This window comes from Sabethes cyaneus, chromosome 2 (genome assembly GCF_943734655.1).
Source record: "Sabethes cyaneus chromosome 2, idSabCyanKW18_F2, whole genome shotgun sequence".
Classification (NCBI taxonomy): Eukaryota; Metazoa; Arthropoda; class Insecta; order Diptera; family Culicidae; genus Sabethes; species Sabethes cyaneus.
Window position 1 is genome coordinate 92,644,741 of NC_071354.1, and position 27,944 is coordinate 92,672,684.

The 27,944-nt window shown below is 38.8% G+C and overlaps 1 protein-coding gene across 8 annotated transcripts in view; it reads right to left on the reverse strand.

Moving 5' to 3' along the window:
• The window catches only part of LOC128737961 (serine/threonine-protein kinase 10), a 79,429-nt gene that overhangs the window by 36,118 nt on the left and 15,367 nt on the right, over positions 1-27,944 (reverse strand). For all 8 annotated transcript variants that reach the window (XR_008412060.1, XR_008412059.1, XR_008412058.1 and 5 more), the window contains exon 3: positions 6,788-7,946. Coding sequence is in view for 1 of the 8 variants with exons in the window: in XM_053832750.1 (XP_053688725.1) it covers positions 6,788-7,111 (324 nt within the window). In the remaining 7 variants the exon portion in view is untranslated. The remainder of the gene's footprint in view (positions 1-6,787; positions 7,947-27,944) is intronic.

Sequence of the window (27,944 nt, forward strand, 5' to 3'; positions counted from 1 at the left end):
GCGAGTGAAGTCTGACAATTGTACGGCGCAAAACAAATAAGAAATTTACGGCAAACTGAAAGATAATCGAGTCGCCACTAGACATGTAACAAGTTTTAATTCAACCGATCAATCTGCGTATATTTTACACGAAAATTGATTTGATTCCAAAGTTGATCTACAATATTGCCGGGTAAACAAAATTTCCCTGATTAAATGTCGAAATTCCCTGATATTCCCTGATTTCCCTGATCCAAAAATGAATTCCCTGATATTCCCTGATTTTCCAGGTTTTTCCAGGAAATCGACATCCTGTTCTCAGAGATGGCCAAACCGATTTCTGCGCTATTAGTTTTATTTGGCAGGTAATATAGCCGGATAGATCACTATTGAATGGTTTTTGGATTGGACGTTTAATTTGAAAGTTATGAGCAATCGTATACACCATACCAAAATTAACAATAATTTATAATGATTTTAACCAAGATAATTTACCTAATTTCAATTATTTTAATATCAAACGAGAGGTATATATGTGCAAATATATATGCAAAATTTCATAAGAATTGGTTTTACCGGTCAAAAGATATTAATCCTCGAACACTCGCGCCAACTTTTATAACACAGTTACTCGCGCGCACAATAGCCCAAAACCAAAGAAAACGTGCGCACTAGAGTTTTGCCTAGGAAAACTTGGTTTTAAGTTTATCGAACCTTTGGAAGAGTTTCTTGAAATTGAATGCTCTATCATCTGGTGCAATTTAAATTTGGATTAATCCCCCTAAAAGTGAAAAAAAATTTTGTTTTTCAGTTTCAATATAACACATTGATATGTTCTGCAAAGTTTTAGAGCCTATTATTACAAGAAATTTTGCTGAAGACTGTAACCTGAAATAGAAGCGAAGACAGAGAAATCTTATTTATTGTTTCTGTATTTGTAAAATCAGTTTTTCTATTTTAGCTCTTTTTGTAATTGTTGTATGACTTTTTCATGTGTTACAAAGTTATACAAATAGTAAAAATACACAACTTTGCTGAAAATAGTATACCTCTATGTTTGCTTGTTTAGGAACTGTAGAACTTTGATTATAAAAATACCTTGATTTTAACCCCGAATTACTCGACTACCAACTGACGGATACATTTTAAACATTTTACATTTGCTGATAGTTTTGCTACATAGAGACATCATTTTTCCATATGAAGTAACGTGAAAAAATTCCAGTTTGGGGCCAATAGCCAACACCCACGGTTGCCAGTATGCCAGATAAATCTGGATTTTGCCAGATTTTTGATTGCGCGCCAGACCAACCAGATATTTGGCAATGTGCCAGATTTTCGATCCTCCGTCTTGCAAAAAGGTCATCACTTCTAATTTTGGACAACATTTTGCATCTACGGTGAGCAAAACGAGCAAGATTTTTTCAGGAAAACACCTCCCCATCGGACTAATTTACCACCAGATTTTTGCCAGACACTTTTATTCGTGTTCGCCAGATTTTCGGGAAAACCTGTTGGCAACCTTGGGTACACCTCACATGCTGCTTGCTTCGTTTCTGTGCTGTCGGTTTATGCTGATCTATTTTCCTAACAATTTAAAGTATTATTGCATTGAATAATTCAGACATTTTGCTGAACATTTTTTTGAAGAATATACGTTAGTTAAACACCGATTGGTAAATATGGCATTCAAAAACCTACACATGTTATTCAGAATACAACAGCGTGAGTAACCGAAGGTTAATAAAAATTGATGAAATTTTTACAAGAAAACCTTATTGATGCATAGTTATGCATAGTTCAAAAACCTATAAACTAGACCTTTACTACGCAATGTATATGTTAAAGAATAATATTTCTTCTTACAACCTACTTTTACTTGCACTTACCCACATTAGTAACAACTTATTCAGCAATTTCATGAGAAAAAGAACTATCAAAATTTGTAAGTGCTACTATTTTGTACAAATTTTGTAAGCTTATTCAATTTCCAAAATTTTTATGTAAACCAACGCACAATGCAACGTTAACTAATAGATGAATTATGTTCCGAAGACGTGTCGATTTCTATCTCAAATAGCAAGTAAGAACGTATAACAAAGGTTCCTTTCACCAATAGGTGGATTAAATCAGGTTTTTATAATAAAAAAGAGAAAAAAAATAATCCCTTTCCAAAAGTTAGTCTAGACCAATTTTTGAAAAGCTAAGTATGTAAAGTTGTTTATTTACATGAACTCTTTATACACAAAAAGTTTCATTGAAATCTGAGAGGGTGCGGCCAACCCCATAGACGAGTTGGCGTGAAATTCGTCTATAGTGAATTAGGACCTTTCCCAATTACTCCAAGGGGGGCTCCAATACAAATTAAATACAAATTTCCTAATAACTCGAGAACTAATCAAGCCAATGGAACCAATTTTTGGATGTGGGGGATTTGGAGGCATGAATTTATTTAATGATGGTTTGAGACCCCTCGCCCCTGTGGTAGTGGAATAAGGACAGTGACAGTGGGAAAAAACAGAAATTTTTACGTAACTCAAAAACTAATCAAACTCGAAAATTTTTGGACTCTTCCATAAAACATTAGTCACTAAGGCTATTACAAATATTTTATAAAAATTTTGTCCTCCCAGTATTGGGCAACTGGAGGAAAGAGAACTTTTTAATCGAGCAAAAATAATTTTTACCTAAAGTTTGAGCGTGAAAACCAAATCTATTCTTGCTTTTCATATATATATGTTATTGTTTTCCATGCAAAAACCTACGAAAAGAAAGAAAAACTGTGATTTTTGCAAATACCATTATTTGAATTTCCATTTCTGTTTGGTGTTAGACGCGTTAACACTCCGTACACTCATTTTTCGAGTTCTTTAGGCTGTAGAGCCTACAGACAATTGATTTTATTAAAAAAAATTCGACTTCCCACATCCCACAAATTACTTTTTGCCCTCCGATTTTTCAAGCCAGTTTCAAAAACTTTAAAAACAATTTGCAATGGCCTAATAAGACCACCGAAAACTATTTATAGTAACACTAGATGATCCAGGGCGAGACGGCCGTAGACCGCAAGTGTTCCCGGCGACCAGAAGTCGTAAGCGCCGGGTGGGGGGCAGCCCCACCGCAAAAATCACCTCTGTCTAGGTTTATTTGTTTTCCTGGGTCACTTATCTCGATTACTTTGCTTCAGTTGGGTCCGAACGAGCGACAGCGAGTAAGGAGTAGTGATGGGCAATCCGCTCCTGATCCATGTAAAAGATCCGAATCCGTAAAAAGAATGACTGATCCGTGAATCTTCTCTTTTAAGACTCGGATCTTGCCCGTGCGACTTTTAGTCTGCAGCGAACTTCATTAGGTTTTATTTCGCTGATGACAGTTCTACCTATAATTTCATTTCATGTCTTATCTAGTAGTTCTTCGTTCTGTTCACTCTATTTCAGGTTGTTGTCATGAAGGCAGACTACTGACAAGGCAGGATAAAACGAGATCAGAGACAATAGGCCGTATGACTAAAAGAGTTAGAGCAAATGCTGCCATACGTTTTAAACGGGAAAAGCAAAGCAAACTGTTTTATTCATATGGGCTAATGGCTCTATTCTTCGCGCTCTTTAATAATAAATTCAAATTTGGGTTTGAATGGATATGTCTCCGTAGCCAAAACGCATTTTAACAAAATGAGAGAAAACGGAGAAAACCCGTTTAAAAGTACTAGCTTGTACGAGAAACGCGTGCACGTAAAGCATGCGTGGCAATAATCTACGAAGAATCTTCTTCAGAGTTATGTCTTTCTCTCTATGGAGTAACATTGACTCTTTTTCTAAAATTTTGCCTGAAGAGTAGGGTAAACTCCAGTGTAACTAAAGATCCGATGATCCGTTCCGAAGATCCGGGTCCTTGACTAAATGAACCGGCTCTGATCCGATCAGTCTAGTGATCCGTTTTGCCCATCACTAGTAAGGAGAGGATCTCCCCTGCGAAATGGTACTTTCCACGAAAAAGTTTTCCGTAAAATGGTACATTCCGCGCAAGATTTTTCGCGAAATGGTATTCGGCGAAATGTTTTACAATCACGGCGAATATTGCTATCCACTTTATTATCCGCTTTCTGGCTAAACAATGGGGGGAGTTGTTTTCTACTTTACTGTGAGGAAAAATTCCAAATTTTTCCAATGCTTTCATAGTTACGTAATTGCAAAAATTTATCATCTAAGATTGAACACCTCAGAAACTTGCAAAACCCGAAATTTGGACAAAGATCATCCGAGATTCATGATTTATGTACAACACAGTTTAATTTGTGAAAACACGAAGTTTGTCGGGTCAGCTAGTATTTTTAACAAATAAAATATTGTTTTTCTTCACATTAAAGCGAAAATTGATGTAATAAATCCGGTATTTTTTCAGTTTCATCTTAAAAATCTAAAGTGTCCGAGCATAGAGGACTTCTCCCTATATTATAGGTATTTAAAAAAAGAGGAAAATTATCCGTCAAAGTCCGTTTATGTTGTATAAGTTTGCCCACCACTAAAATCTATCTACGCATCGCCAATGGTAGCAGTCCTGTACTGTACAGAAAAACTTTGTAGTGCACCGTTATCAGGTGATCTGCAGCAGCAGCATGACGAAAGCAGTCAAGCAACTACGCTTAATACTTTGTTCGGCCTGTCAGCTCTACTCCGGAGCGAAGAAGTTGGACATGGTGAGGCACCTCGTGTCCGCCAGATATAACCGACACGACATTTACAACAGCATCTCCTTTCTGGATTAAAGCGAGAGCGTCGAATGGAAATCCGTTTCCGGTCGCCCGACGGTGCTAAGCAACCGTAAAATGCAGCAAAAGCTGGACCGAAAGTAAGGTAGTCATATCAGCTAAACGGCGAAGAAATACCTGGTCAAAATGGACATTTATCTGCGGAAGCATCAAGCGAGGCCAACCATGCCTGAACAGCAGGCTTTCACCCAGAATGCGCGGCTGAAAGTGCTGGAAAAAAACTTTTTGTCTAATTAACGCTGGGCGGCAACGACCGGCAGAGTATTTTACTACATCTCCCACCCTAAAAAAGGTCCTTCTGTGATTGACAATCAGTGAGAAGCGGTTGTCTAAGCCGTTTGTCTTGCCTTTGAGGCTTTTCATCGGCCTTGGTATTGGCCAACGGCCGTAAGGCCGCAAAGGGTGTTGAAGCATTTTTGTAGAAGGCTTAAAAAACTCAAAATGTTTTTCTGATAAGTTTCCATATAAACAACTGAATTAGCGTAAATTCATCGAAATAACGAGGGTATGGAGCTTCTAAACATAATTTCACGAGGAACACTTCGAAATCGGAACATGAAATACAAAATACATATTTGGGTACCCATTTGATCAATTCAGGGAATAATATCTGAATGTTAGTTCAAGAAATTAACGACAGAAAAGTGAAATTTCAGTCTTTTATTAAAAAAAAAGCAACAAAGACTCAGTTACATCTTAATGCGTTATTTTATAACGGTATTTCAAAAGATTACCTAGAAAGAAACCACGGATAACGTCAATTTATTGTAACGCAATATTCATTGGAAATGATATGTACAAGCATCATCTATACGTACCTAATTTATAATTACACACGCTCGTTAAAAACATGTTTAGTGTATTTGCACCTTACCGAACAACTGTGAAGAAAAGCCTATCGATCTATCGGCAAGCTTTCACAAACGATAGTAGTAAAACCAAGTTTGATTCCTGATTAGGTCGTATATCTCGATGGGTTAAAATGGCATAAACTTGTCGGGCACTAGGACAAGACTTTATGCATTCAAAAGACAGTGAACCTGTAAAATGCTGTCTTCGACAAAACTTCTTAACATAAACGAAAATGCAATCGAAATTTTCTGCCATCGTAGTTTAGGAAAATTCAAATTTAATTTCTTTTACCTCCGTTTGAACCGTTTTTGTAGTAGAACTAAGCTTTTGTGCTACACTTTCTGAGAAATTCAGGATCGCTTTCAGTGTAGTTGCAATAGTGTGTGTCATACTAAAACCAGCTATTACTTGCTTTGAATAGTGCGCTACGTAATGTCGATGAATTTCTCAGGTGATGCAAATGTTCGACTTCGAAATAAAGTCTGAAGACTACTTACTGCTAGTAAATAGTGATAATAATTCAAGCAGAAAAAGCGAAGCAGAATGCAAATCGAAACAAACCAATAATGTAGACAAACATTGCATCAGTGAGTTATGTCGTTTTCGTTTTTGCAGTGGAGCTACTCCATTTTGTGCTACCTATCACTTTCCGCTAAATTAATAAATACTTTTGGTAGGTATAGTTGCGAAATTGTGATGATGTCAAACCCAGCTGTCAGATGATTGTTTTCAAGTGAGTAAATATTCAAGTGCAAAATATAGTTTAAAAATTACCTTCTGCTAGCTGGATCCCCCAGCTTGGGTAAGGAGAAACGGTACACATACTTTTTAAGCGTTACTTCAATGACCCTCCCTTGCCCAATTTTTCACACTTTCTCCATAACGTCTTGCCTCTCCTGAGGTGCTATAAAACCTTTGCTTCATTACTTTCTACCGTCCTCTCTATCAATTGTAAAAACTATCGTTATAAAACAACATGTTTGTTTTGATTTGTATTCGGCCTTTATCTGCTTGAATCATCATCGTAGTTTTTAAACTTTGTTTTGAACTTGAATATTTCTTTATTTTGCGCACAAATATTTCTGCTTCTTAGGTAGGTTAAACATTTGAAAATAAACAAAAATCGGCGTAACCATTGTAGAATTATAATTATTTTAGATCGAATAGATAGTCAATGAATAGCCTTACCCACAACTTGTCGTCGATTGAGAAAGCTTCGTACAGCTCCACGATGTTGGAATGCTTGATCTCGGACAAGATGTCGATCTCCACCATATGATCACTCAAGTTTTCCTCGTCCTCGAGGGTGCACATTTTCGCGGCAGCCAGCTGTTTGGTTTCCTTATTCAGCGCCTTGTACACCTTCCCGAACGCACCGTCCCCCAGCTCGCCGACCATATCCCAGAAATCATTCGGATCCGTATCCATCCGAATGTTGTTGAAAATTCGCTTCTTCTTCGCCTCTCCACCGCCAAGGTGAAAGACCTTCTTCAGGTTATTGAGAAAAGACATTTTGTTGCGGTTTCTGTTTCACTCACTCAACTTTTGACTAATTACTTTTTTCGTTTAGAAAACTTTTAGCGGGCTAGATGCTTCCATGAAACTTTAATCTGTTTCTTTTTATGTAACTTCTTTCTTTTGCGGATATCACTTTGTTTCTTTTATTTGACACTTTGCGGCTTACCTCAATTTCACTTGTACACAAATTTTCGCTATTTTTTTCGTTTCATTCTTTTTCACTTATTATAGTTATTTTTCTATTACATTAACCTACAACTGAGGCTTTATTTCTATAGCAATTACGAAAATCACTCAAAAGGAATCAGAAGCGTGAACACAATTAGAACACTTGTAAAAGCAAACTACTGCCTGGTGTGTTCCTCTCCGACAGTTTATTTTACCACCAATAAGGCCAACGGGAGGCGCCGTGCCTGCTTCCGACAATTTTCATCCACTTCGCTAGCTCCGTTACCTACTGCTGCCGATCTCTGCCGCGACAATTGACGTTTCGCTCCGATGTCGATAAAGGCGCTGCAAGGTTTGGAAAGTGCCATTTTCTGATGCGACTGCCGTGGATGGTTAACAGTAGCATCCGGAAGATCGTTCCTAAAAGTCTGATTCCGGAAGCTACATATGTGGCACTTCTTCGTTCTCGCTAAGTATTCGTCACGGCTCTTCGCTCGGTTTTAGCGCGTGCAAGAGATGTAGCGCAAACGAGCAGGAGGGAAATTGTTTGTTTTTCTTTCAACGATGAAATATGTTGGCATTAACTAGCTGTTTCACTCGTTAACCCAGCCAGCACAAAGTGTGAACCGCTGGTTGCCGTGCCGAAATTGCATGCTATAACCTGAAAGCAAACAGAAAACGAAAAGAAAGTTGAATCGACTGTGAGAAACTTTTTAAGTAGCAATAGACAAAAAAATTGTTACAATCAGAACGTTTTGCGATGACAGAAGCTTTCATAACATAAAAGCCTAATCTTGTAGAAGTTGATTACATTTACGCCGGCTTAGAAGGTTAGAGCGACGTAATAGAGCTGGACAGTATTAATTGAAGTACGCCTGTGCAGGACTTACATACAGTGATGCAGTTTATATACAAGTGATTTTATCACTTTTAAAAATATAAAGATTTGTACAAATGAAAACCGGAAAAAACTGACAATTACTCATCCGACGTTATCGTTCGTTTAGACCAGTAAAGTGAGGAAGCTCTCGTGCAGTTTTGCTTGACGCTATATAATTAACGGGAAACTAGTAGTCATTAACTTTTCGTCGGAGAGCCCAATTTCGGAAACAGTTTTTGTCCCAAAAGCGTGGTTCTGTTTATAAAAATGTATTCACTGCGTTCTTCTTGCCAATCAGAACACAGCCAATATATTTTCGTGAACAAAATTTTTGTTTCAAACAAAAAAACTGTTTTTGAAATTTGCAGAATCGATGACGACTAATTTCACCTTAGGTTTGTGACGTTTTGATAGGGATAGGGATAGAAATGAAATGATTTTTTTCAGTCTCGACCAACATTTGAGAAAGACCGAGAAGTTAAATGTAAACAAATCATCTTTATATTATCTTTTGTATTAAAATGAATCATATAACATTTCCGTAAGTTTCAAATAATATAAATATCACATTCAAAACAACTGTATGTGCATCCTTTGATTTCATTAGAAGTCATATAAATAAAACGCATCCATTTTTAACTTATAGGCATGTAGGCACTAAATACTGCCGCGACTGTTCACTCCTATCAGTTACTCAAGAACGGCGCAATGTCCTTCACAAGACCGTCTAAAATCAATTTAACCATCACATCTGTATAGTGTCAAATAACATTACGAAAAATGTATTACAAAGTGTACCGCTTCACCATACCAGCAAACCCGATCAATAATTTACTCATATCTGCAGAAAGGTGGCAAAGCCCTCAATTATCACTGCAAGAAATACGCTATTTTTAACACAGCCTTGTGTCCCAGTGACACTACCTTTCCGACCCCAACACATCTTTGGGGAGCTTTAAAGCGATTATTACTGTTGTCATCTCTCGCCGTTCGCCGCTACCGTACCGCCGGCCGAAGTCAGGTTTCACTCACAGCCGATGACGCCGTTAACCGTTGTTTACCTTACAAATTAGTGGATGGGTGTCATATAACAGGCAATCACGGAGAACTCGGTCGGTCGAGACAGCGGCGAACAAGAGGAAGCAATAGTGGGACAAACATACATATTTCGAAATCTATTTTCCGTTTGTCGACTTTAGCAATAACCTGGAGGTTCACTAGTATTCGTGTCAACAGCGGATTATACGGTGAATGTGTGAATTTCACACTGTGAAATATTATTCTGCGAATTGAAACTGCCTTGTTTTGCAATTCTCGTGTGTTAAAGTTGAATTACTATTGAAAATTACTACTTTTAGTCTAAACATACATAAACGGGAGATAGGTACATACTGGAAGCTGGAATAACTGGAAGCTATTTTATTTTAGACGAATAAATAAATCGGTCAAATTGACTGTTCAAAAGTCCTGTATCTATGGCATGTAATTGAATGACCGATCCAAACATTCATTCATACCTATTTTTCAAGAAAACTTCTACACACCACCACTCACTTTGAGCCAGTCCAGTGCTGATTTCGGGTTATTCTGAGATTATGGACCCTATTATGTAACTCATGTCGAGCAAATCTAATCGACCCCGTCACTGTCGAGTGTCGAGTCCGGGGAAAAAAGACAGCATAGCGACTCAATGTGGCATGTACGACCAAAACAAAGCAAGTTTAGGCGTCACTTGCTGATAGTTGGGTCACTAGCTTTTTAATGGTCGACTCAGTCGATTTATTCGACCAAATTTTGTCGCGTGTGATTTATATAATACCAAAAGTAGACCAGTTGAGCAAAGTGACTCGATGTGACTTACAAAATAGGGCCCTATAATAATACTAAAAGTAACCACTGATCTAGGGAGATAGAGTTGCAAATCAATGCATCGAAAACCAAATATATGGTAGGACGAGGCTCAAGAGAAAGCAACGTTTGCCTCCCATGGACAGTGACTATTGACGGCGATGTACTGGAAGTGGTTGATGAGTTCGTATATTTGGGATCTCTGGTCACCGCCGAGTACGACGCATTTAAGCTCGAGCCTACTTTTCCCTCCGCAAGACGCTTCGATCAAGGAACATACGCCGCTGCACAAAGCTGACGATGTACAAAACACTAATCAGACCGGTAGTCCTCTACGGACTTGAAACAGTAACTTTGCTTACGGAAGACATACGTGCACTAGCCGTATTTGAACGAAAGGTGTTGCGGACTATTTTTGGCGGGGTACAAACGGAAAGCGGAGAGTGGCGGAGACGTATGAATCACGAGCTACAGGCACTACTTGGAGAGATTCCCATCGTACACCTGGTGAAAGTTGGGAGCCTACGGTGGGCCGGCCACGTCGCAAGGATGCCGAACGACTGGCAGTAAAATGCGTTCTCTTCAAGAAGCCCATCAGCACTAGGAACAGAGGGGCCAACGCTAGCACGTTGCTCAATCAGGTTAAAACCGACTTGCGTGTGTCAAGACACGTAACGAATTGACGAGTAGCCCAGGACCGAGTACAATGGAGAGGAATTCTTGATACGGCAAGCGCCACCCCGGCTCTCAGCTACTAAACACACACAACCACTGATCTAACAAGCCACTAATCGTCACAAATCTCGGTCAGTGGGATCGCTACACTAGCCCCATAATTGTCCTATACATCAGCGTTTCCCAAATGGGGGTTCGCCAAAACTTTAGTTCGCTGCAGAATAGTATAGGGAAATCCGCCAGGGGGTTCGCGAATCGAAAAAGGTTGGGAACCGCTGCTATACACTAAAAACCAGCTGCGAAATCTGTAGATAAAGAAGATTTAAGTCTTAAAGACGTTAATACCCAAGGTTTTGCTTTTAGTAAAAGTAATGTTATGGAAGAACATTCAGATGATTAAAACAATTCAATCGTGTCGTGCAGAAAGGATGACCCCCAATTATTGTGCATTTCTCGTGGATAACATTTTGTACTGCAATATGGGTCAATAATTCGAACACATTTATACAAATTTGGTAAATGACTTGAAAACGTGGTAAGAGGAACGATTGGGTAGTACCTCACATATAGAAATTGATGAAAATAGCAATTTTCTGGGTTTCATCGTTTCTGACGTTCAACAGTATAGTTATATTAAAATCAAATCAATAGAATTATGTCACCAATGAAGCTTTTGTGCTCTGCCTTCGTTGATGTCAGAAGTTACCTCATGTATTAGGTAAGATTTTCTTGCTATGGTAGACTTATACTTGTCAGAGTGAGTATGTAACCCCAAATCAGACAAACTCTATTTTTATAACAGTCAGCCTCCATACCGCAAAAGAAAGAGTATTAACTGAAGCTGCATCGGGTAAAATTTATCACTGAAATATAACGATTTCTGACGCAATTTATTTTTATGATCACCACTGTTTTGTTTATTGATACCTAACGTATGCATTAAAAATATGGATTGATTTAAGCGATTTTTTATGCGATTGTACCGAATTGCAAAAACGCGATCATTAGCTATTGCATAAAAAATGCGTAATTTTTTAAGAGAGCTTTTGGAATCCTTGAGCAAGCTTGTTAGTAAAGTATTGCGCATATTTAGCATATTTAGCGCAACTTAGCTGAATATCTGCGCTATCTATCTGTTACAAGTTGCGAATTATAACATGTTTAAAAAGAGCCTTTTTAAAATCAGTCCGCTCAATAACTGTGCACACGATTTTTATTGGTTCCAAATATTCGACAAAGTTGTTCAGTATATTAAAATATGGATCATATTCCACGCGAAGTGGCCGAGGCCCATCTAATCGACCTTCTCGGATATGAACCGAATTTTGAATGGTTCATTCCATAATGATTACAATGATTGATAGGTGGCTAAGGTAGCAAATGCAAAAATTAAGTCACTTAAGTCAATTAATTACATTTAATTCACAATAATAATATTTCCTAGTGTCGGTTTTACGGGTTTGGCGACAGATTTCCGTTATAAATACTGCGCACTAGTTTCAAGGGTCGGGAAGCGGGCGCGACGCTATGATTTAAAGTTTCTGTAGTTTATTGCGAACGCCCAGGTCCTGCTGCGCCCAATTTATTTTGTAGACCTATCTTGGGACAGTGCATTAATGCCAGGGGGATGAAAGATGAAATTTGTTCCATGGGTCGAGCTATGATAAACTGAAAACTACTGATGGTCCGAGATTTGTCTTCCTAATGGTTGTTTGTGTTGGAAAATTGATGGGAAAAGGACAAAAAATATTATCATATTTACAAAGGAAATTGGCCAAGGAATCCGAAAAAAATATGCCACAAAATATTTTTTAATTCGATTTAAAATATAAGTTTGCTTTTTTTTCTCAATGAATACAAATGAATCTCAAAAAAATACCATAGTGTTCCCCAAATTTTTTACACAAAAAATCTCTCTTCACCACGAGGTATTGTTTGCCTATCCAGAGATACAGCGATTTGAAGCAAGCAGTCTCAATTTTTCATAATCAATAATCAATAATGAAACTACAATAATTACGCAATCAGCAACAAACAAGATACTTATTATATTCAACAAGCTCATTTTAGTGTGTTTTCTGAGCTTTGAACAACTTTTCTGAAAAAAAAGAATTTGGACACGTTTGAAAAACAAACAAACACACTAATAGTGTAAAAAGAAGCGATATATTTTATGAAATAGCTTCTCCAAAGGCACTGCCCTTGAAAATTTATACATTTTTTACGCAATAGCTAATTATCGTGTTTTTGCGATTCGGTACCACTGTGGATCAGTAGCAAAGCGCCTGATGATAAATCCATCTTTGCATCGCCAATCGTAGCAACCCTGTTGAGTACAGACAAAATTTAGGGGCGTTATCAATTGATTTGCAGTAGCTATGTCAAAGACAGTCAAGCAACTACGCTCGATACTTTGTTCGTACTACTAGCTCCACCCGGAAGTGAAGAAGTTCGATATCGGGAGATACTTCGTGCCGGCCGGCGAATATTACTGATCCGGCATTTACAACATCCTCGCCCCTCTGGAGAAAGGCGAGAGTGTCGAACGGAAGCCTTATTCCGATAGCCCAATGATGATGCTGCGCGACCGTAAAGTGTAGCAGAAGCTAAACAGAAACACCAAGAGGAAGATGGTCTCATCGCTCCGCCCGGCCAAAGGGTGTAGAGGTACCTGGCCAAAATGAACATTTTTATGTACAAGCGTCAGTCTAGGCTGGCCGTGTTTGAGCAACAAGCGATAACCCAGAAGGAGCAGCTCAAGCGGAGGTATACGATAACGTCATATGTATGACGAGAAGGGAATGTCTCAGCCGCTCTTCTTTCATTTCATTGCATTTCAATCACTGACGAGGCTCTTCTTTCCTTCGGGACTTGCGGCTTGGGGCTAAGTATCACGCGAAGAAGGATGTGGTCTTTTAGCCGGACTTGGGCTCGATCTTTCTCGTCAAGAGATCACTGGAGGAGATGAAACGACTGAAGATAAACTTTATACCGAAGACAACCAACCCTCCCAACATCCCCTAACTGCGAGAATCTTTTTGCTTGAAGCTCAAACTGAGGAACTATTCCAATAACTTCGTGGTTAAAACGGAAAAGCAGCTTATCACCAAGACCACGAAAGAGCTAAAGAACATGCCGGTACACATTTTTCATCAGTTATGGCAGGGCGTTGAAGCATTTTTATAGAAAGCTGAATAAACGTGGGATTTAAGGAAGATTTGTTCCATTGAATTATCTTTTGTAGTTTTTTTTTCAACGCAATCCGAGATCAGTTCATTTTCAATGCATACATTAGTAGAAAGTTTCGTAGCACCGTCGTCATCCGGTTGTTTGAACGACTCTTCATGCAAACTGACAAGGCTAAATAATCATTTGAACAACTAGTACCCCAAAATAATACCTGTATGAACAGAGAATCCTGTTCTTGGTAATTGTTTTGGTGACAGCTGCAAACCATGGACATTTTTATTAAACGTTATTGATAAATACTTGCTAAATGTAGAATAAGGAACATGTTAAATACGCTAATGGAAAAAGGTAATGTTTATGTTACGCTTACATACAGACACACGGAGACTACATATATTTCTCCACATGCCCGTAATATCTATATATGTATATAAAAATGAAATGCTGTTAGTGTGTCCGGTATAGACTCGCAAACCGCTCGACGGATTTTGATGAAACTTGGCATACACAATGCGTTTGATGTGAGGAATGTTGCATGGTTTGAGACCCCTCCCCCTCTAGAAGGGAGGGCTCCCATGCAAATGGAACACAAATTTCTTCATAACTCGGGAACTAATCAAGCAAATGGAACCAAATTTGACATGTGAAGGTTTTTGAAGGTAGATTTTTTTTCTATGGTAGATTGAGAAACCTCCTTCTTCTAAGAGGGGGGCTCCCATACAAATAAAACAAAAATTTTCCCATAACTCGACCATTAACCAAGCAAATGAATTTGGGGATTACTGGAGGCAAAATTTTTTTCTCTGACGTATTGAGATTCCTCTCCCCTCTGGAAGGGGGGAGGGCTCTCATAAAAATTAAACAGAATTTTTTGCAATATTCAAAAAGTAATCGAACTCGCGAGTGTTGCCGTCCATACTGAAATATAAGATAAATTTGGAACTTCTTTGGGAAATGGCGTATGTGGTTAAACCAAAATCGTAACAAGTTTTCAGTTACTCTCCGACGTTTCGCTTTTTATTTTTAAAGCTTTTTCAAGGAATCGCAATAATCGTTGATATTTTACATATTTTGAAACAATTTTTAGTATTTATTTGCTACTCACTAACTAGCCTGTCCGTTGTCTGTATGATTTTGTCTGAAAATGTCTAAAATTGTCGCTGTTGTCGTATATTTCCACTTTAGGTTCCTGCATATGATAATTCTTATTGTAGATTTTGTTGTTGTATTCGTCTATTGCTAACCTGTAGTTTGTCATTTGTCGTGGATTTTTAGTATCTTTCGTCACAATTATTTTTTGGATTTCGTTCTGTTTCCGCACTATCGGGCTAAGAGGCACCTAATTTTACAATTATGTTTCTGTGTGTTGATATGTTTGGTTAGGCCGTTGGGGTGTAGGGGTGTTATTGATTTTACTTTGTACAGAGAATAGAATTCCGGCATAAATACTATTTAATCCTTCTAAGTCTGTTCTTTTATTTATTGCATTTGGATTATTGTATATGTGACACATATCTAGTATGGCTAATGATGATCGTTTGTAGCTTTGGTCTAGTATTTTTGTGGATGTGAGGTCGAATCTATGTTTTTCGTCTATGCAGTGGGCGATTAAGGCTGTTTTTTCCCTGAGATCTTGTATTTCTTTGTCTGTGTATGTGTGTCCTGTTTCTATTAGTTTGTTCAGCTTGTTTATGGTTGTTTGATGTCCTGATAGTCTGGTTTTCAAATGCGTGGTTGTCACTCCGATGTATGAGGCTGTGCAGTCCTGGCAGCTTATTTGATAAATAACATTATGTTTTAATTTATTTGGGATTGTATCTTTTATCGGCGGGAGTAGCATGCCGACGTTGTATCTGGTACTATATGCTAAGTGAATTTCAGGGTAATCTGTTTTTAGGAGTTGTGCAATGCGGGGGGACAGATTGTCTATATGTGGGAACGGTTTATAAATTATGTTTGGTTGTATATTTTTGGTAATTGCTGTTGCTTTTTGTTTGTATCGGTTCCAGCATCTATTGATAAGGTTTTTGGGGTAGTCGTTATTTTTGAGATGGTTTACAATTATGGAGTATTTTTGTTCTGTTGTATAATCGGTGGAAAGCTTGTCAACGCGTGTGATAAAGTTTGTCACAGTGTTGATTTTTTGATTAACAGGATGGAACGAGTAATAATTTAATAACCTACCGACACGTATCAGCTGAAAATGAACGAACTACTTCAAGATGCCAACACATATAAAGAAATAGCTCGAGATCCAACAGCAAAATATCAATCCCGTAATAACAACATTGCTCAACGACTGTTCGACTTAAAGCTCATAGACAACCAGACGTTCCGCTCACTGAAAACTAACACCGCCACTTGTCCTAGAATTTACGGACAACCGAAAGTGCACAAAACCAATATACCGCTTCGGCCAGTAGTACCCAACATATCTGCACCGTCATATATGCTGTCCAAATACATATCCCGGATTCTGCAGTCATCAATGGACAGTCAATACAGCATCCCAGATTCTTTTGCCTTCTGTGAATACATAAATTCTATAACATTACCACCGGAATACGTAATGATATCCCTCGATGTGATTGCGCTGTTCCCCAGCATTCCGCAAGAATTAATTACCAAAGGAATCATCGACAACTGGCAACAAATCAAAACAAAAACCAACATATGTTTAGACTTGTTTTTGGAAATAGTAGAATTTTGCGTAAATTCAAGCTATTTTCAATTCAACAACAAATTCTACCAGCAAATAAACGGAACAGCAATGGGAAGTCCTCTTTCGCCTATTTTGGCTGAAATAGTGATGGACACACTGATAAAAGCAACGCTTGAAACAACAACAATCACAGTTCCAGTAATCAAAAAATACGTGGACGACCTCTTTCTAGCAGTACACCAAAACCAAATACAAGAGATAATCGATGATTTCAACAAATACCACCCCTACCTACAATTCACGTGCGAAGAGGAGAAGGATAAAACCCTACCATACTTAGATATGCTACTGATAAGACAGGAAAACCAGACCATTAGTACCCGATGGTACGCCAAACCAACCGCCTCTGGTAGGTTATTAAATTAATACTAGACCAAAGCTACAAACGATCATCATTAGCCATACTAGAGATGTGTCACATATACAATAATCCAAATGCAATAAACAAAAGAACAGACGTAGAAGGATTAAATAGTATTTATGCCGGAATTCTATTCTCTGTACAAAGTAAAATCAATAACACCCCTACACCCCAACTGCCTAACCAAACATATCAACACACAGAAACATAATTGTAAAATTAGGTGCCTCTTAGCCCGATAGTGCGGAAACAGAACGAAATCCAAAAAATAATTGTGACGAAAGATACTAAAAATCCACGACAAATGACAAACTACAGGTTAGCAATAGACGAATACAACAACAAAATCTACAATAAGAATTATCATATGCAGGAACCTAAAGTGGAAATATACGACAACAGCGACAATTTTAGACATTTTCAGACAAAATCATACAGACAACGGACAGGCTAGTTAGTGAGTAGCAAATAAATACTAAAAATTGTTTCAAAATATGTAAAATATCAACGATTATAGCGATTCCTTGAAAAAGCTTTAAAAATAAAAAGCGAAACGTCGGAGAGTAACTGAAAACTTGTTACGATTTTAGTTTGACCACATACGCCATTTCCCAAAGAAGTTACAAACAATAAGTCGAGACCATACTATATAAATTTGGAACAAAATTGTTAAGAATAAATCGGTGAAGTCTAGATAATGGGTCAAATTAAATGAAAGTAAGGTAATTTAAAAAATTGAAGAGAAAATACATGGTTGAAATGAAAATATGAAGAAAATAATGTTGAGATTACACTAAGTTTATGGTTTCTGATCAAATTTTAACTGATTTCAATCGAACTGCACTGATATTTTATTACGATTTTGTCAACATTACCATTTTAAGGGTTGGTAATGAAACCCAATTCGTTACGTTGGACTTGCTGCTCGAGTCACAAATGCTGATGCGTTAGATTAGAAATTTGCAGCATGATTTAGGAATACCTTGGGTTGTCAAAAAGAATGCTCTTGGTTGCAAGATTATAATTAATCTTCAGGATTATGCATGTACCCCCTTTTTAGAACGGCGCAACAACGCGCGCCCGGTCCTCTAGTCTTACTAAGGAAAATATGTGAAATCTTGGTGTATACAGTTACGATCACGTGCTTGATAAAGGGAATTCTTCAATCCAGTCCTATTTACCAAGCACGATATTGATGATTTTTTACATTTTTTTTATTCCAAAATTTATTTTCTCTAAATGCTATTCAGTATGATAAATAGAACCATAGTCACACATTTAATTTTTTTTTATTTTTTTAAGTTCAAAGCTGTACCCTCCATCGAATCAATAGTTTTCCAACATAAAAAACGATTGTATTACACATGAAACCACTGTTGATACTACAAAGCAACGCCGGCGTTGGTACTTTCAATGAATCATTTATAAACTTTGAATAATTTTATTACAAACTAACACAAATGTTTCGCAACTGTTAAGGTATGGAACAATAAAACTAATGGCATCTCAAGCATCATGCATCAATGTCGGCGTAGACCTTAGATATTTGTTCAATGAATAAAGATTTTCACCTGGCGATGTTGTGACTAATGCTAAGAGGCACAACGATGATGACAGATCTGGTCGGGGAGCTGCTTAGCAGTGCTGTGCGATCGTCACTCGGACTATGAATGATGTTGATCTTTCTGCTGTGTGGCAATAGCGAGAAGAGGAGAGTCATGTGAACGTTATTTTTAAACCATGTACTCAACCAATGCAAACGCGTACTTGTGTGTTTTTTTTTCTTACTCAGAAAATATTTCGTTCCAATATAATAATTGTATACCCGGCAGTCTTAGGTGAGCGTTGTAACAATGAAAATGCAAGGAAGTTCCATCTTCAAGTTCATCACAACAATCGTCACGAACGCCGAAAGGTCAAATACTCTGGTCACGAAAGCTCAAATTTGTAGTAACGAAAGATTCCATTCGATCGCGGTTGCTCTTACAGCGGATACAGCAAAAGCAGCGTGTTGTGAGTAGGTCGCCAAAAGAAGCACTTCAGTCAGAACAGTGAACTGAGAATAATTTATATAATTCTCTCTCTCTAAGAGCAGCACCGTACAGAAAGCACATAGCTGTACGTGCTACCTGTGGTTACGTAAAGTATAGTGACCTCCTCGCTCCTTTCCCTACTTCTCATGAATCTTTACACGACGCAACGAGGATATCTAGGTACAGGTATTTTCGCTTTTGGTGAATGAAGCGCAGAAAGCGTTAGAACACGTGGATCGCGTTTCAACGACGAAATAGTAGACCACTGTCGCTGCAATAAGAAAACCGTCATGACGGATTTGCATAGCGGCGCTATAGTCAAATCTGCTGAGCAAAAAACCGAAAATGAAATCTCGTTTTAATAGATCAAATCCGAGCATAGGCGACAATTTTCGACTTGAACTAATTTGAACACAAAATACTATCTATTTTGAAAATTAACCTTGCAGCGCAAATTTTGTTGCTTTGTATGTTTTTGCTCATGATATTGTTTTTCTTCCCGTTAAAAGAAAAATAGATATAATAGAGCCGGTATTTACTGAGTTTTATCCGAAAACCTGAAATGTCCGAGCCTATTGAACTTCCCCGTATATCACTTAAAAACACAACAACTCCGTACTTTCTCTATCTGGTACATCATAAACTCTGATTCAAAGTCAAAGGATCAATTACATTAAAGGGGAATCGTAATGTAAACCAAAATAGAACGGGCAGTTATAGTATAGATTAACTAATTAGTTAATGTTTATTTGAGTGTCTTAGTTGAATACCTGAAACGATAAAAAAGAAGAAAAATAAGTCATTTATATCCTTTAATTTTACTACACAGTAGTAGAATTAAAGGATATAAATAACTTGTTTTTCTTCTTTTTTATCGTTATAGTATAGAGATATTTTGACCCTCCGCCCGACTTTGGTATAACAGATGTCATAAATAATTCGCACCATCTATTAACCAACCAATGAATGATTATCTAGATTTTAATTTTTAGCACCGACGAACAACGAGCCATTATCTATTTCGATGAATGCTAGTTGATTTGATGCTTTTATGTTTTATTCCTGGATCTATTTTAGCCATCAAGACAAAGTGGCAGCTTAATATTTATAAACACCATCTCGTTCCGTTTTATTTAGATTCACCTCAATTAGTGATTTAAATGCAAACTGTATTACTTATATTCTTGTTTTCTTTCTGCGTCTTCACCTTGGAAACAAGCGAAAGCCGGAAAATTGCCGATGTTCGCTCATGGAACTAACATACCGCCACCATCACCATACAAAGATGAAGAAATAAAATTACAAATATGGCTGAAGGCACAGCCGCATGCTTAAATTGAGACTACGCCTGAACATATGTTTACGCTGATATGAATTTGTAATTACAGCATTCATGTGATATTGCTTTTGCTCTTCAGCGTCATTCTAACTAAACGACCGACATAGCGTTGACAATACCTACTACTGCATGTGAATAAATTGTTGCGCAAATCCCGTTACACTATGAATCGCCATGATTTTTTGTTTCGTTCTTTTCGCAGAAATTATGAACTACTTTCAGGACATGTTAGCAAAAAGTCAGAACAATATCAAAAACATCGAACCAAATTAAATTAAATTATTTTCGTCCTCTAAAGGAGATATTGCGTTTATCTTTTTTTGACCTTTTACAGTGTTTTCTTCTAGTGTATAGGACGTCACGTCTAAAACATTGCCTCAACTAATTTATTGTGCAACGATAATCATTTTCGTTACTAGAACGTAAATCTCGCTTTCATCTTTAAATCTCACATTTTCGAATACCACTTAGCGTAAGCAAAGTTTCCTATTTCTGGCATTCACCGCAACGGGAAAATCATTGTCCATATCGTCTCGTTTCTATTCTCCGGTACCCAATTCAAATTTCGTATCGGCTATAGTCTAGATATAGATTGAAGCATTAAATTAACCCCGAAAGAGCTCACTCGTGGTAATTGCCTCGCTAACTAAAGCGCTCGACTCGACTACCAACGCTGCTTCTCGCAGACTGTTTTCCTGTTACGTACAACCACAGTCTAGCGCCACGTGTCGAATGGCACATAGCGAAGGATTTTCTTAATCCACGGCTCGTGCGTTTACGTATTGCTTGCATATACCATTCGATAGAATTTGGTTCAAATCGATTCCAAGCCCATTGATTACTGTCAGCCGCAGTATACATTCGTCGATTTGAATTTGGACAGAATTTATGCACTTGCACCTGCTGCTGCGTAGAAATCGCACGCAAACGTTGGCAAACTAATGTCCTGATTTCGGCTGAAAGCCAATATGTCACACCTTATCGCTGACAAGCGATCAGGTGGTGGCGTGCTCATTTTATCGATGCCGCCCGGTTGATTATGAATACAGCCGGTGCTGTTACACGCTGATACGGAAAATAATGCGCTAATGGATTCGCACACTGTCACAGCAGCGAAATTGCCGAAACATAACAACCCGTTCGACTGCATGCGCGAAGTTTAATAACAAATAGGAACAGAGCGAAAAAAATGGTAACACGGCAGTATGCCAATCAGTTTCTATTGATCAAGTAAACTTTGAATCAGGGCTACGGTCAGACGGAAATCGATTCATGAGGACTGCACTCGAAAAAAAAGTGAGACACAGTGCTCGAAAAAATTAGCAGCCTTGCACGAAGGCGAATATAAAACACATTCAGCGCATACAGTTTTACCCCTGGCAGTATTTTTTTATCTGTCATTCCATGGACATGACTATTGGGCTGCCGACAGTGTTTATCTTTCTCACTTTTCTACCCTTCAATAGAATTCATTCACGAATTGCAGTACTGAATGATCGTCCACTAACCTGTCAGTCAATTTTCTTGCTCTTGGTTGAAATTTTTGATTTCAAAGTTGATTTTTTAAACTGCCTGCTTTTTAAAATCAACCAAAACCTGGCTGAAGGAAATTAATCAAAACTTTGAAGCAATGTTTAAGTTTATAGTAGTTTTGTTTGCCATTGTCAGCAGTTCAAAATGAATGAATGATTCACATTTGATTTCATTCACTGTTGTCTGGAGTGAATGAATGTAGAGAACAACACGAACGTAAACGCATGTGATTCACTCGTATCGTTGGTTTCAGGTTGGCAATGTTGATTTCATTTCATTTTTTTTTTTTTTTTTTTTTCATTAGGCGTTTTCGGCAGAGGGGTAGTTTTCAGGGAATAAGTATTATGTCCAGGGCTTCGACCGATCCTTTTTTTCTACCGCAGTCACACCAACGCGCATTCAAGTTCACACCGTCCGTTTAGAGGTGGAATACGAACGCTATGCATAACACAACTGGCAGTTTGCTCAGTCAAACGCCGATCGCACGCAGCAGAATGAACGCGCTCTAAAATTTTTTGACATTTTTGTTTCGATCAAGTTGCCTTTACCGTTTGGAGCAGCGAATGACTGCAAAACAGTCAAATGACTGGCAATCACCACGTTAACGAAAAGCAACCGCACAATCGTATGATTCAATACCACAAAAAAACAACCACTACATGTGCATGGAAGAAGTCGGTCGGACTCCGTCCAATACAAACGAATATTTTGCTTACGTCGGACCGACGTCCGGGTGACAAACTATTACTGTGGGCAGCCGATTTGGAGACAAAAAGAAAAACGAAAAAATACGTCACCGTATGCTTCCAGTCAGTTTGCAGTTTATATTCTCAAAGCGCAAAGCAAAACGGGAGATCGACTGTTTGCTTTTGCTGAGATGCCGCATGAATTGTAAGACGGCAGCAGCGCAAGCGGCGGATTGACTGGATTCAAAAAACAGTCAAATGATCGTTCAAAAAGCGGAGTTTGAATGCGGAAAGTTCGCATTCACGGCAGTCACATTCAACTTGCGATCCCTTTTCAAGCCCTGACTGTGACTGTTCAGAAAAAGCGAAACCATTTGTAAATGATGTGTTTAAGGGTAATTTCTGGAGCATTTGCTACTACTCCTACTGCCCCTCGAAACAATTTTCGATACGAAACCTGTACAGTTGCACCTGAAGCAAGAGTCACTGATACACATCCGATTGACAGTCTGTAGACGGCTCCATTAGTACTCGATTGTGGTCGCAAATTGTTGCAGAAGACAAGTTTGGACGATGTAACGCTCATGCGTACTTATCCGTATAAGACTTTCTCAAATAATTTCCTCCTAGGGAGGAGTGGGGGAACATGGAAAGGTCAATTTCGACTATGTGGTCTGTTATACTGACGGTTCCTTGTACGAATTCGAAATTTAAGCGGTTTTTTGGTTAAGCGGTTAAGCGGATTCATTCGGAACGTATTCTTCGCATAAATAGCGGGCCACTGTTATGGTCGGGCCATCACGATTTTACAGTTTTAGTAACTCATGATATCTATGATACAACCACTGTAAAACTTCTTACTGTGATAGCTAACTTTTCACGATATTGTGAGTTTCAATCGTTCATTCAAAACACCCGTGCTAAATTCGGTGACTAAATCTTACAAAAAAAGTTTTCCAAGCGCAATGAACTTTTCTTCAAGAAATGATTCATGAAATGCAATTATCGAGATAAATTTTGAAAATGTATACAGTGTGTTGTGCTGCACACGAAAACTATAGAAAAATCCCCTCCAGTAAGGCGCTTTTCTGCGGTGGCCCAACCTATACAACATGGCCCGACTATGACAACATTTTTTGACTTTTCGGAGATATACCTTATTCTTAGACCTTTGCAACGATGTATTTAGATTTCCAAAATTCCTTTTGAAACGAAAGGTATGGGCGAATCCCAAAACGTGGCCCAACCACGACGACACTCCCCTATGTATTGTCTTCATTTTTGTATTCAAACCTCGGTGAAATACCTTTCAGAATGGATTTTAAAGGTGATTTCAAAGATGTGAATCTTTTAAAAAATCTCGTAGCACAGATGATCATATTTGCTGTCACCCTAATTCACAAGAGGGCACCCTAAGCACCAAATAAAAAATGCGGGTCTAAAATTCGCTAGAAAAAGAACCCATTTACGAAGTTTCAACATAATCGAAGCGTTTTTACCATGAAATTACTAAATGGGTACCCAAGCACCCGGTTGATCAAATTCCGTTGATTGCTTGATCAATTTGGGGTTCAAAGTTATCCCCTGACAGTTCCATTTCATATTTTCTCACTCCAAAACAAATTCAATCCTAGTTAATTCTTTCAAATATACTTGATATGGAAGTAAGAACTTACATAGCCACTAGCACCGCCACTAACAGCGATCCTACACAGATCTGTAGAACACATTTTCAAATCATGTAAAAAACATTTCATAAATTAATAGTTTTTCTTTGTACCTATGGTTTCGTTATTTTTTTATCCAACATGTCCAACTGGCACGCACCACTTTAACATACTGGTCGAACCTAAATTAATGTCGATTAAATTCCGATGTGCCAATAATGCGTAACCGGTATGTAATTAGCGCGGTGGAAGCAGCCCTGCAAGTCAGTTCGTCTACCACAACCAACAGAGAGGTTTATGGGGTGTGATCGTACCCATTCACAGCAAAGCACTTTCAAGGCGATTCTGCATAGTTTGTTTGCAATTATGTTGAGACTAGCGTAACCCTTATAGAATCTTCAGTAAGATTTATTATTGTTCAATAGTTTTGTACTCATTGAATTTTTTTATTTCTAGTGCATCAAAACCTATCAATGAACGGAAAAACAACCTATACAAATTATTTGCAAGTACACACGATCTAGCAAATTCAAAAACTGTGACCTCCAAACCAAACAATACACCGGCGAAGGGAGGGGTGTGCCATGCTGCTGCGGCGTAGTGCAAATATATTTGCTTTTTAGATCGCGTGAGAGTACGTAGGTTATTACCGCTCAATGTAGCTTAGCCCTGTTAACCTGCTACCTGTTACAATATTCAACAGCACCGGTAAGCAACAGTAGTGTGTAGAAGTTCAACAATTGGGCCTTGCTGGTGGGAAAATGAGATAGCATATCAAGGTGATCGAATGTTTCCCATTTTGCGTTCATTCATATTGATTCATTCAATGTCTTACTTTTCCATTTACTTGTCCAAAACTACTACCGCGGTCGTACTGGCGTGTGGTGTTGATGATGAGCAAGGCGCAATAAAGCTTCCTACACATTCTACCGGTACCAGTGTTACCACCACCAACACACCACCGCCGTCGTCACGACGTCGGCCGACGGTGGTCTTGCTCACAACAACTTCCACCAACCGAACCATTAATGATGATTGCTTTCTACATCCGCGTAAATCGATTGCAATCGACCGCAACAGTGCGATTGGTGGCAGTTGAAACTGGAAGGAAAAGTCTATTTGGCCAGTACCCCCCAAAGGTGTAGGAAAACTTCTGTTGCATGACCTGTGCATGCGGTTTATACGCAACCCAGTAAGTTTTGGACGTTTTGGCAAGATACTTCATTGGAAAAGAGTACTTGACATAAAGAAACCAGTCGAATTTCATCAGTCTTTGACCCTTTTCACGCATGGAGACATTTGAAATGAGAACTTCCAGGTATGATATGTAAATAAATCAAACTTTAAAACGGTTTCAAAAGCCATAAGGAGGCACCCAACGTGACAGGCGGTAAACCGACGCTCAGCAAAGTAAGAGCAGATTTGTTTATTTTTATTTTAAATGAGTTGCTTTTATTGTTGATGTTGATTGTTGCTCGTTTAAATCTTCAATGCAGTTTTTTCGCTTAGACGAAATTCCAATCACGGCTTACATATCCGAGGTAGTGTTAACAAATTTAATTTTGTCTCTAATGATGTTACCGAGCAGCTTGCAATTCGTTGGCGAATCTGGTCGCAAGTTGTGCAATACCTGATGCCTAGCGTAATGCTTTACTACATCTTCAACGCCTATTCCTGCTACTGGCTCTGTTCGTAGCAACTTTACCACAGTTTATCTGATCAATGACTAACTTTCAATCCTAATTGGGTAATAGCTTTCTCAGCACCATAAAACAAGCAAATAAACTCGTCATTCGGTCAGTCAAATTTGGTTATTACGGGCACATTACTTTTATGCGCGTTCCATGAGACCACTTTCATTCAACCGAAGCAGTAATCGCCAACGGTGCCAATGGCTGCCAACGGTGACACGATCTTAGCTTACTGAAATGTTGAAACATGATCAGCAGTTTACGCAGTAGAGAAAATCACCCAGAATTGTAACAAGTTTTGTTCGGCTGCACAAGGCACGGTTGTGCACATTTTCCTCAACAAGTTCTGCCAGTTTTTCGAAAACGGGATTGTTGACTGAAGGTGAAAATGAGGTGAACCGTATAACAGCACACATGAATTGTTGGCTTCTATGTAGAGCTGGCGGTGGCTATGCAGATTTTACGTTTCTTCATCTCTTGAAACACTTTATGTTTATAGCTTACCCATTTAGCTGAAGTAGTTGTTCGCCCATTCTTACCCTACATTCTATTCGCTTGATTATGAAAAATAAATGGGTTGTGATTTCAAACATCATCAGTATTAAATGGCGGATTTCACGCCAGCTCGAACTGTTAGCCTCCACCGTCTTACAGTCAAAAAAATTCACAGATGCGAAGGCCTTGATCGATTTTGTGTACTCTACTTTACCATATTTATTAGTTTTAAAATTTGATATGCCCTATTACTAAAAATCTATGTAATTATATCTCTATAAAATCTCTATATCTCTATAATAATAGCAAGACATACAAAAACTGAATGCAGTGGGTGATTATAGAAAATGTTTGTTTTATTTATTGGCACTTTTTGGTATCTTGTCAAAGTTATTAATGAGCAATGATTAATAGTCTGAGCCCGAAACAGAAATATTCATAAAGCTTAGATCGTTTAGGGCTGACAAAGGGTGAACATGTGCATTCCATAACCTCTGTTCATTAACTCCTATTCCTACCTCCACGAGGTGCCGGCTGGGGTACGCAACTTCGGTTGTCGTATGCTAACAGGAAAGGGGGCACAGTGGCTCCCGCCCTCATTAAGATGGCAGCCCCATCAGCGGGATAAGGACCTTAGGTTAACAGCCTACTGTACCAAAACATACAAAAAGTTACCGAAAATGAAAGAAGAAATCTCTCCGGATTATTGACAACGACCTTTAGCATCAAAACACGGATACGAATCGGAACATGGAATATACTGACCCTTGCCCAGCAGGGCAAGCTGGCTCAACTTGCAAGGGAAGCTAGCCGCCTGAAGCTTGAAATTCTGGGGCTGAGCGAGGTCCGCTGGCCGGGTACTGGCGAACACAGGACATCATCCGGGCAAGTCTTGCTCTACTCTGGCATACGAGGTGAAAACGCTACTCGAGAAAGAGGAGTTGGATTCCTACTGAGCCCAGGGGCACATGCGGCCCTGATGAAGTGGGAACCAATAAATGAGCGAATAATCGTTGCCAGATTCAGAACACGGGTTAGGAACCTTACGGCAACCCAGTGCTATGCGCCAACAGATGCTGCCGATCTGCATGAGAAAGAAAGCTTTTACAGCCAGCTGAACAGCGTGGTTGAGAAAATCTCGAAGGGGGACAGTAACCCTTGAACCCTTGAACGCGCCATGGCCTAGGAGAGATGAGCGAAAACGGGGAGCTGTTTACAGAATTCTGTGGTAATAACGACATGGTCATTGGTGGATCGCTCTTCCCCCATAGACCAATACATAAAGTCACGTGGGTTTCCCGCGACGGCCGAACAGAAATCCAAATCGACCACATCTGCATCAGCCGGAAATGGAGAAGGAGCCTTCTTGATGTACGCAACAACAAACGCAGCGCTGAAATTGCATCCGACCATCATCTTGTTATCGCTGAGATACGTCTGCGCATCGCACGTGTCCAACGACGGGAGAAGAAAGTTGGGTGCCGCTACGACGTCCGCCGATTGGAGAATCCTGAGGTGAAAAGGGCCTTTGTTGAACAAC